Here is an 11,787-nt window from a genome sequence, read left to right as displayed (position 1 = left end):
CCCTAGCAAGCTGCGAGAGGGGTTGTACGGCCCCTGCTGCAGCCCGCACCACAAGACACAGGGCAAGGACTCATGGCCCCAGCTCCAGCCCCAGTAGAAGCCATGGGGCCAGGGGCACAGAGCTCCAGCTCCAGCCCCCGCCTGAAGCTGCAGGACAGGGGCGCAGAATCCTGGTTGCAAAGTCAGATCCAGTTGCAGGGCAGGGGAGTGAAGGGTCCTGGTTCTAGGTCTGGCTCCAGCCGCAGTCACAGAGGGGAGGCCCCAGTCCTGCCTTCAGCCGCAGCTTCAGCCACTGACAGCTGAAGCAAACTACATCACAAAGGTCTGGAATCAGTGAGTCTAAATTATAGACTTAATCATAATACATATTTAAACATACAGATTTATTTGTACACTAAATAAAGAACAGGGGTAAAGGGCCGGGTTTTTTATTCAGTCAATAAATCAACTTCCCAATTTGCATCTCTCTCAGATACCCCAGAAATCTAGTACTTTTTGGCTGATTTTGCCATAGCCATAACTTGCTTCTGGGCAATCACAAAGCTGTAGAAGTCCTTGCAACTCATCTGGAAATTCATTTTGACAAGGGTTTCACTCCGCACCAAGTCTATGCTGCTTCGATTCTGGACATCAGTCCATGCACCTTTCATGATTGAAAGTGCACGCTCAGAGTATGCATTGCTTACGGGTATACTGAGCACGTATGACAACAGCTTTGCCATGTTCGGGAATTCAGTGCTACTGTCCTTGTTTCTCAGCAGTTGAGACCAGAGTTCCCCAACTGAATAGTTTCCAGGCTCCAACTTGGAGTTGATGTCTTTGATGATACAGTACTCATCATAGAGCTGATCAAGATCCACTGTTTTCTGAAGGTTTACAGCTGTCACGGCTGCAGACAGATCGTTGAATTCGAATATCCTATTAACTTTGATGTTCAAGCACTGGGTATTGAACAAGTAGCCAGCTGTTGAAAAATCAAACCATTTCTCCAAATATAGGATCGACACATTGTAAAAGTTCAGGAAGTCTTTCTGGAGACATGCAGCAGTGACAGGCAGCATCTCAGTTAATGCACTTTCAACTTTGGAGCCAAAGAATTTGTCATTTTTCCGTTGCTGAAGTTTAATTCTCAGAGTATTCATTATGGCATACAGTTCATATGCTGTCATAGTCTCATTTTCCAAACAGAGCACAGTATCACTGAAGATTTTCAGGACATTCTGGAGGAAAAACAGATGAACCTCAACTTTGCTAGGCCCCTCACCTTGTTCACCGTTTTCCCTGTCCGAGAACAGCATCCATAGAAATTTTGGGCACTTCTCACTGCCCAGAGAAACAAAGTAGCACTTAACAGCCTGCCACGTATTTACAAGCCTATTTACAGCTGGGAAAAGACTCAACCAGTGTGTCGGAACATGGTGCAGTAAAGTGGCATACTCCATATCCACAAAGTCAAACATATCCTTCAGTGCTGCTACTCTCTTAGCAGAACTGCTGAAATAATTGAACATCTTAATCACCAGAATCTCAATGTCAACTTGTAGGGTACTGCTACCATGTTTCACGGCATTGTGCACAATATGGGCAGGGCAGTTTGCTGGCAAGATATTTTCATTTTGTTTTTTTAAATTCTGGTACACTGATTGTCGCTTTCCATAATTCACATTTGCATTATCAGCACAGTAGGAAGACACTTTGTTTAGGTCTAGTTTGTGTGTCGCAAGTTTTTCAAGTAATATGTTGCTTATTGCCTCTGCGGTCTCTTCGCTTTGCTCATAGAAGTCTAACAGTTTATTTTGGACCCCATGTTCAGGTGTCCAGTATCTCAGTGATAAGGGGAAAGTTTTCACATTGCCCTTGTTAGATGCATCTGTGGCAACTGAGAAATAGGGACCATCTGGCTTGCTGAGGTCTTTTAAAAATTCTGTTGAGAGCGGTGACAGCACATTTTTGAGCAATGCCTCCGCTTTAGTCCGGCCACAGCTGATATGCTTTGCAATCATTGAATCTGGATAGAAGGTAGGTGCCAGTTTAAGTTCACAGTCACACGAGCGATAGGAGTGTTGATGGACTACTGTGTTGTAAACTTGAGTTAGCTCAACAGTGATAACCTTGTTATTGAAGGATTCATTTGGCTTCCTGAAAAAATGTGAGACCATAGTATTGCTCTTGTGAGTCTGGGTGTTTTGTCCATGATTTTTTGATTCAGCATGATGCTTAACATCCGACTCACCGCCATGGTAAATGGTAAATTCCTTCCTGCATGTTTTACAAAAGGCTTTTGAATCACACACATAGGATTTCCGAATCCAGGTGTAAGTGACTTCCCATTCTGTCCTGTATCTGCACTGTCTCTTTTGTTTTTTGGTAGTTGGCTCCTCCCTGGCCGTTGCCATTTCAGGTGGGGTTTTCGGCTGAAGACCGTTAGCTAGATAGCTAGCCACTGAAAAGAACTGCGCAGTCTCTGTGCTTCTTACGTGTTCTTACGTGCCCACTGTAGTTTGTCCTACGGTATGCACTGTGGTTCAGAACTGTACACTACCGTAAATTTGCGTTACACCGGAAAATAACCTGAAAAACCAAAAATGCCAGTAGATAACCAATCACAATCAGGTTTAATGGGACATTCCCAATCAATTAATTTTCTATTTCACTACCAAATGTCAAATTTTACCTGAATATCGGGACAATGGCATCCCGATTGTACATCAAGCAGATGCCTGCTTCAATATACAGTATTATATTTTGTTGCACCTGTTGTGACAAAGTGGGAATGTTCTTAATGTTTTCTCTGAATACTGTGTGGGTGCCTCAGTTTCCCCTGCAAGGTGCCAACGGAAGGTGTTGGGGACAAAGAGATCAGATGGCCTCCTTGTCCGGAAGAGACACAAAGGCCAGAGGAGGGAGTGTCAGTTTGGAGCTGGCTGGGGAAATGGGGAGAGGCCCAGAACTTGGGTCTGGGCTTTCCACCCCCCCGCCACCCACAAAGATGGACCTGACTGAGGGGTCCTGTTTTCTGTACCTACAAGCTCTGTTTTAGATCGTGTTCCTGTCGTCTAATAAACCTTCTATTTTACCGGCTGGCTGAGAGTCACGTCTGACTGCAGAGTTGGAGTGCAGGGTCCTCTGGCTGCCCCAGGACCTGCCTGGGCGGACCCGCTGCGGGAAGCGCAGGGTGTGGAAGGGCATGCTGAATGCTCCGAGGTCAGACCCAGGAAGGTGTAAGCTTCTTGCCCTGGAGACAGTATGCTCAGAGAGAGGAGGCTCCCCCAGAGTCCTGATTGGCTTTGAAGGAGTGGTTCCAGAGCATCCCAGCATCCCCTTCCACACCATGCGCTTCCTGGAAGTCCGCACAGGCACTGACACTCCCTGTTCTGACCTTTGTCTCTTTTCCAGGCATTAGGAGGCCACCTGATCTCTTTGTTCTCCAACAACTTCAGTTGGCACCTTGCAGGAGAGCGGCCCAGGCCATCAGTTGCCCGGAGGCAGGGTTTTGGCCATTCTCTGTGCAGCTGGCATCACACTGGCCCTCTAGGGCTTTACAACAATCATACCCCCTTATCCCACCATCTGGATCCTTAAGAACTGCATAGGGGAAACTGAGGCACCCACACAGTATTCAGAGAAAACATTAAGAACATTCCCACTTCATAACACCTGTATACAACTAGTTATATACTTTAAAGGGTGTAAAATAATCAAGTATTGTGCTAAACACAATGATACTCCAAACTGACCACCAACTTAAGTTGCGTGTTTTTCCCCTCAGGTAAGGGCTCTGGGGTGGGCTGGGGTGTGGCCACCCCCCAAATCCTGCCGCCCTAGGCGACCGCCTAGTGGAAGCGCCGGCCCTGCAGGTGTGGCCTCCCCTGCTCCTGCCCCTCACCATAGCCTCACTGGGGATGGGGCTGCCCCTTGCCCAGTGTGGGGCAGGAGTGGGGACTGCAGGGTGGTGGCTGTGGGGCGGGGGGGGTCTCACAAAATTCACCCAAGCCCCAGCTGCTCAGGACTAGGAAGCCCCCCTCCCCCATCTCCCCTGTGGTGGGTGGGTGGGGTCTGGGGTTGGAGGGGGCTGCCATCACATGTGGCTTCCTTCCTCCCCTGCTGCAGCCTGCTGCCCCTCACTGGGGGTGGGGGATGGGGATGCCCCTTGCCCAACGTTGAGCAGGAGTGGGGGCTGAGGGGGGGGGTGGATCACAGGGTCAAACACTCACCGAAGCCCCAGCAGCTGCTCAGGTGAGTGAGATCCACTCCAGATGTCCGTCTCCTGGCAGGAAGTCCCCTTGGCGTCTCCTCCAGGTGGTTGCCGGGGGAGGGGAGAGGGGCTACCAAACACATGTGTGCCTCGTCCCCCATCCCCCCTTCCCTCTCCCCCTCCTGCTGCTCTTGTGCGATAGCCCTTAGGCAGAAGCAGCCGCAGCCAACAGCAAAGCAGAAGCAAGCAAGGGAGAGGCACTGGGCTCTTTTCTTTCAGGCAGGGAAGCTCTGGGGTGGGGGAAGGGACTTGGGGGGTGGCCTACAGGGGCCGGGGCCCACTCCAGGCAGGGCCAAGGGAGAAACCCAGCTCAAAATATTGGTGGAGCACAGCCCCCAGCCTTGAATATTCCTGGTGCTCGGGCACCACGAGCCCATATAACCTGCCGCCCCTGCCCCCAAGCGGGGCAGATTGGCAAGAGCAAGAGAGGTAAGGGCTGGGCTCACCCCGTTTCCTAAAGCCTTGCAGCCCCCAGCTGGGAGGTAGCGGGGGGGTGTCCCCTGAGCCCCCCCCCCTCCCTTCTCCGCAGCTGTTCAGAATCGGAGTCACTTTGCCCACACCCTCCCCGGGAGTCCCCCCTTTGGCCTCCAGGTTTCACACCTGCTTGGTAGCCATGCAAAATTTAGGGGAAACTGAGGCACACAGGATTCATTGAAATCTTGAGAACATTTGTCACAACTTGAGCCTCCCTCCCCCCAACCCTGCTGGACAGTCGCCCTCGTTGGCTTATTTCTTTCCTCCCCTATTTTTTATTTTATTTTCACCCCCCCCCCCAATCACTCAATGTCCCCACCCCCCACTGGCACCTTCCTCCACAAGAGAGGAGCTGCTTCCCAGCGGGCTGGGGGGTGTAGGTACTGCTATGCTTAGCCCCCTCTGAAAGAACGTGGCTCCCTGCCCCCGTGCTCACCAGGGCCAGCGGCCCCCTGCATCAGCAGAGCAGAACAGCGACTCTACAAAAGCCCCGCCCCCAGCACCCCGCGCTCTTGCTGCCTCCTGGCGGATCCCCCAGGCACACATACAGCCAACTAGCCACAGCAAAAGCAGGAGTAAGTTGATTGCTTACCAGGAGGCTGGAGCAGCATGCAGCAAGCATCCAGTAGGCAGGCCCCGCTCTGGCTCCTAGCCTGGAGGGTCGGGTCAAGTCGAGGGGGGTGAAGGGGACTCAGTCTCTCTGCCCACTGCCAACGTCTACAAGCCACGCCTCCCCAGCATGGAGCCGAGCTGTGGAAAATTCCTGCTGCCTCACTCTGTGTGCTCCTCGGGCTGCTGCTGCATTCTTTAGGTTCCTGCCAGCCAGCAGGCGGACACCAGCTGGGAGCTCAGCTGTGCAGCGCTGCCCCAGAGCCCCGGAAGAACACGTGGGTGGCGCCGGCTTGCCGCGGTCCCCCGGATATCGGGACAAAGTGCGTCCCGACCAATATAAGGTCGGGACGCGGGACAAGTCCCCTAAAATCGGGACTGTCCCGTCAAAATCGGGACGTCTGGTCACCCTAAGGCCATGAGATGCTTTGTTTACCTGAGTGTCCACAGATACAGCCGCTTACAGCTCCCAGTGGCCACGGTTCGCCGTTCCTGGCCAATGGGAGCTGTGGGAAGTGGTGGCCCGGCCATTGGCTGGGAATGGCGAACCATGGCCATTGGGAACTGGGAGCGGCCATACGTGCAGATGCTCAGGTAAACAAAGTGTCCCGCGGCCCACCAAGGGCTTACCCCTGAACAAGCCACAAACCAAGTTTGGGAACCCCTGATATAGTGGCATTATGATATTTTCTGTCCTATTAGCTATCTCTTTCCTAATAGTTCCTAACATTCTGTTGGCTTCTTTGACTGCCACTGCACACTGAGTAGATGTTTTCAGAACACTATCCACCATGACTCCAAGATCTCTTTCTCAAGTGGTAGCCGCTAATTTAGACCACATAATTTTGTATGTATGGTTGTGATTATGTTTTCCAGAGTGCATTACTTTGCATTTATCAACATTAAATTTCATCTGCCATATTCTTGGCCAGTCACCCAGGTTTGTGAGATCTCTTTGTAAGTCTTTGCAGTCAGCTTTGGACTTATCTTAAGTAATTTTGTAACATCTGCAAACTTTGACATCTCATGGTTTACCCCTTTTTCCAGATCATTTATGAATATGAACTTTAGGGTACAGACATGGGGACCCACATGAAGACCCCCTAAGCTTATTTCTAAAAACTCCCCAAGGCACAAATTCTCCCTTATACCTTGGATTAAGTAACGCTGCCACCACCAAGTGATTTAAACAAACATTTAGGGAGGGCCACTTGGAGCCCTACCTTCCCCAAATATTCCCCCAAGCCCCTCCACTCCTCTTCCTGGGCAGGCTTGAGAATAATCCCCCAAACCCCTACACCCCCTTTCCTGGGGAGGCTTGAGAATAATATCCTCATCAATTGGTACAGGTGAACACAGATCTTAAAACAATGAAAAATCAATCAGGTTCTTAAAAGAAGAATTTTAATTAAAGAAAAGGTAAAAGAATCACCTGTGTAAAATCGGGATGGTAAGTACTTTACAGAGTAACAAAAGACTCAAGAACATAGAACATAGAGGATCTCCCCTCTAGGCAAAACCTTAAAGTTACAAAACCAGGGATAAACCTCCCTATTAGACAAAGGAAATCACAAGCCAAAATAAAAGTAAACTAACGCATTCCCTTATTAGTACTTCTTAATTCTAACGGAATTGGATTGCTTGCCTTCTTGATCTGTCAAGCACACAGAACAGACAGACAAAGCCTACCCCCCCCACCCCAGATTTGAAAGTATCTTGTCCCCCTATTGGTCCTTTTGGCCAGGTGTCAGCTAGGTTACCTGAGCTTCTTAACCCTTTACAGGTAAAAGAGGAATTAACCCTTTACAGGGTAAAGAGGGATTTTATGCTACCCTTAGCTGTATGTTTATGACAGTCCTAGCTGCAGGCTCAAATTCTGCTGGAAGGCAAGGATTAATGGGAAAGAACTAGAAGCAGGGGGAGCCCAATATTCTATCGGGAAACCAGTCCGAAGTTCATAAAGAGAAAAGGAAGAAGGAGTCAGGTACTGGCTAGTAGAAAACTAAACAACCATACGGAGGGAGCGTGTACTACAACTATGACTTTGTTTATTGTTTTTAAATGAAGTTTTGGAGTTTATTTTTTTCTCCTTAAAAAATAGGTATTTTTTTTTTGTTTAAACAGTAAGACAAAGGAATTTAGGACTTTTATTTGCCATAATCCTGAAGAAAGGGAATTTTGAGACTAGATTTAAAGTAAATCCTGAAGAAGATTTCCTTTTGCCTTATTGGTTTACCTTATAGACTCATAGACTTTAAGGTCAGAAGGGACCATTATGATCATCTGGTCTGACCCCCTGCATGCTGCAGGCCGCAAGACCCTTCCCTGGACTCTGCCGTTGAAGTCCCCAATCCTGTGTTTTAGTGACTTCAATCGGCTGAGACCCTCCTGCTAGTGATCCCTGCCCCATGCTGCGGAGGAAGGCGAAAAACCTCCAGAGGCTCAGCCAATCTACCCTGGAGGAAAATTCCTTCCCCACCCCAAATATGGCGATCAGTAATACCCCGAGCATATAGGCAAGAGTCTCTAGCCTGACCCTTGTTGGCCATTATGCTATTCATGTACCATTGCTTGATTTTCCTTGGCTACTATGTTTTACCATTAAACCATTCCCTCCATAAACTTATCCAACTTAATCTTAAAACCAGACAGGTCCGTCGCCCCCACCGTTTCCCTCGGAAGGCCGTTCCAATATTTCACCCCTCTGACGGTCAGAAACCTTCGTCTAATTTCAAGCCTGAACTTCCCCCCAGCCAGTTTGTATCCATTCGTTCTCGTGTCCACATTAGTACTAAGCTGGAATAATTCCTCTCCCTCCCTTGTATTAACCCCTCTGATATATTTGAAGATAGCAATCATATCCCCCCTCAGCCTTCGCTTTGTCAGACTAAACAACCCAAGCTCCTCTAATCTCTTTTCATACGACAGGTTTTCCATTCCTCTGATCATCTTAGTCGCCCTTCTCTGCACCCGTTCCAGTTTGAGTTCATCTTTTTTAAACATTGGAGACCAGAACTGCACACAGTACTCCAAATGAGGTCTCACCAGCGCCTTATACAACGGAAGCAGGACCTCCCTATCCCTACTAGATATACCTCGCCTAATACATCCCAAGACCGCATTGGCTTTTTTCACCGCCACGTCACATTGTCGACTCATAGTCATCCTGCGGTCCACAAGGACCCCTAGGTCCTTCTCCTCTTCCGTTACTTCTAACCAATGTGTCCCCATCTTGTAACTAAAATTGTTATTATTCATCCCCAAGTGCATCACCTTACACTCTTCACTATTAAATTTCATCCTATTTCTGATACTCCAATTCACAAGCTCATTCAAGTCTCCCTGCAGAATATCCCTATCCTCCTCCGAGTTTGCAACTCCTTTCACCTTCGTATCATCCGCAAACTTTATCAGCCCACTCTTGCAATCGGTCCCGAGGTCAGTTATAAATAGATTAAATAAAATGGGTCCCAAAACCGACCCTTGAGGCACTCCACTAGTAACCTCCCTCCAACCCGACAATTCACCCTTTAATATGACCCGCTGCATTCTCCCCATTAACCAATTCCTTATCCACCTCTGGATTTTCATATCGATCCCCATGTTTTTCATTTTAACCAATAATTCCTCATGGGGTACTGTATCAAACGCTTTACTGAAATCCAGGTATATTAGGTCCACCGCATTTCCCTTATCTAATAAGTCTGTTACTTTCTCAAAGAAGGAGATCAGATTCGTTTGGCACGATCTGCCCTTCGTAAAACCATGCTGTAATTTATCGCATTTGCCATTAACCTCAAGGTCCTCAACTAGTTTCTCTTTCAGAATCTTCTCCAGCACCTTGCACACTACTGATGTTAAACTAACAGGCCTATAGTTACCCGGGTCACTTTTTTTCCCTTTCTTGAAAATAGGAACCACATTGGCTATTCTCCAGTCTAACGGGACCACCCCCGAGTTTACAGATTCATTAAATATAATTGCTAATGGGCCTGCTATTTCCCGCGCCAATTCCTTCAATATTCTCGGATGAAGATCGTCCGGTCCACCCGACTTAGTCCCATTAAGGCGTTCTAGTTTTGTTTCTACCTCGGATGCGGTAATCCCCCATCCTGTATGCCCCTCTGTAATGGTGCTAGTATCCCTAATACCTTCATTGGCCTCATTAAACACCGATGCAAAATATTCATTGAGATATTGTGCCATGCCTAGATTATCTTTAATCTCCTCTCCGGCTATAGTCTTCAGCGGTCCCACTTCTTCTTTCTTTGCTTTCTTCCTATTTATATGGCTGTAAAACCTCTTACTATTGCTTTTAATTCCCCTCGCTAAGTCCAACTCTTCCCGGCCTTTGGCCTTTCTCACTCTATCTCTACATTCTCTGACTTCACTAAGGTAAGTTTCCTTACTGATCCCTCCCCTCTTCCACTCTTTGTACGCTTTCTGTTTTTTCCTAATCGCCCCTTTCAGTCGGTCGCTCATCCAGCTCGGTCTAAATCTCTTGCTTAGTAATCTTTTTCCCTTTTTGGGGATACAGGCCTCTGACAGCTCATGCATCTTTAACTTAAAGTAATCCCAGGCTTCTTCTGCCTTTAGATCCCTTAATATGTTTGCCCAATCCACTTCCCTTACCAGTCCCCTTAATTTGTTAAAATTGGCCTTTTTAAAATTATAAACCCTAGTCTTTGACTTAATTCTGGTACTCCTTCCATTTAGTTTAAACCGAATTAGCTCATGATCACTGGAGCCCAAGTTGTCCCCCACTACCACTTCCTCAACAAGGTCCTCACTACTTACCAGAATCAAATCTAGAATGGCCTCCCCCCTCGTCGGCTCAGCTACCACTTGATAAAGGAATTGATCAGCAAGCACATCTAGGAACATCTGAGCCCTATTATTGCTACTAGCATTTGTTCCCCAATCTATATCCGGGAAGTTAAAGTCCCCCATAATTACACAGTTTCTATTAGTATTTACTTCCCTTAATACATTAAATAGTTCCTTATCCATATCCTGGGTCGATCCCGGCGGTCTATAGCACACCCCAAGCACTATCCCCGGAGAGGCTCTAATAGTCCTTTTACCCAGCTTGAGTATCGCCCAGACGGACTCCGTGTTATCTATTCCATCCACTATTATTTCTTTACAGCTTATTTCACTATTAACATACAATGCCACCCCCCCACCTTTACCTTTATCCCGGTCTTTCCTAAACAGCGCATACCCCTCCATACCTGCGTTCCAGTCGTGACTGCCATTCCACCACGTTTCAGTTATTCCTACGATATCCGGTTTCAATTCTCGGCAGAGAGACCATTTTACAAATACAGTCCTTTATGAAAGAGAACAGAGATGAATTTTCAATGTTCATGCCATGTAGCAATGCTTTCTATTTACAGAGCAGACTACTAGATATTTTCCCCCCCTCTTATCCAGTGTGCTGCTTGCAATTTCCCATCTAGGCTTGCTGGCCCAACTGCAGCTGCTAAATATAAGCCTGCTGATTAACCATCCCTCAGAGTCTTCCTTCCTGTTTTTCTGTTAACACCTTGCTGCTGGTTTCTCATTCCTGTGTGTCTAGTTGCCTCTGTTAAATGATGACCCCTAAATTAGGGTTGCCAGGTATCCGGTTTTCGACCAGAACACCCGTTGAAAGGGGACCCTGATGGCTCTGGTCAGCACTGCTGACAGGGCCATTAAATGTCCTGTTGGCGGTGCAGTGGGGCAGGCAGGCTCTGTGCCCAGCTCCACACAGCTCCCAGGAAGCGGCTGGCATGTCCCTCTGGCTGGGGGCAGCCACGAGGACTCCATGCGCTGCCCCAGCCCTGAGAGCTGGCTTCGCAGCTCCCATTGGCCAGAAACCGCAGCCAGTGGGAGCTGCGGGGTGGCATCTGTAGGCATGGGCGGTGCCTGTGGGCAAGGGTAGCATGCAGAGGGACATGCTGGCTGCTTCCTGGGAGCCGCCTGAGGTAAGCGCTGTCCGGAGTCCACACCCCAAACCCTATTCCATGCTCTAACCCCCTGCCCCAATCCTGAGCTTCCTCCCATACCCAAACTCCCTCCCAGAGCCCGCACCTCCTCCTACACCCCAATCCCCTGCCCCAGCCCCCTCCCGCACCCAAACTCCCTCCCAGAGCCTGCACGCCCTCCTGCCCCAACCCTGAGCCCCCTCCCACACTCTGAACCCTTCATCCCCATCCTGGAGCCCCCTCCTGCTCCCCAAACCCCTCATTCTTGGCCCAACCCCAGAGCCCGCACCCCAACCCTCCGCCCCAGCCTGGTGAAAATACCAAGTGAGCAACAGTGCGGGAGAGCAAGCGATGGAGGGAGGGGGGGATGGATTGAGTGGGGAGCGAGGTCTTGGAGAAGGGGCAGGGGTGGGGCCGGGCCTTGGGGCAGGGGGTGGTGTAAGGGTGTTCAGTTTTCTGCGATTAGAAAGTTGGCAACCC

General features: G+C 49.1%; 1 protein-coding gene across 1 annotated transcript; it reads right to left on the bottom strand.

Moving 5' to 3' along the window:
• Positions 1 to 364: 364 nt before the first annotated feature.
• On the bottom strand, positions 365 to 4,756 carry LOC117870908. Its single transcript, XM_034758384.1, has 2 exons — positions 4,215 to 4,756; positions 365 to 2,571 (listed from the first exon to the last, which is right to left on the bottom strand). Exon 2 carries the CDS (start codon positions 2,394 to 2,396, stop codon positions 486 to 488), a length of 1,911 nt encoding a protein of 636 aa, XP_034614275.1. The 5' UTR covers positions 2,397 to 2,571; positions 4,215 to 4,756; the 3' UTR covers positions 365 to 485.
• Between the last annotated feature and the right edge of the window lie 7,031 nt (positions 4,757 to 11,787).

Source organism: Trachemys scripta, chromosome 1 (assembly GCF_013100865.1).
Source record: "Trachemys scripta elegans isolate TJP31775 chromosome 1, CAS_Tse_1.0, whole genome shotgun sequence".
NCBI classification, from domain to species: domain Eukaryota; kingdom Metazoa; phylum Chordata; order Testudines; family Emydidae; genus Trachemys; species Trachemys scripta.
This window is presented reverse-complemented; position numbering and strand designations above follow the sequence as displayed.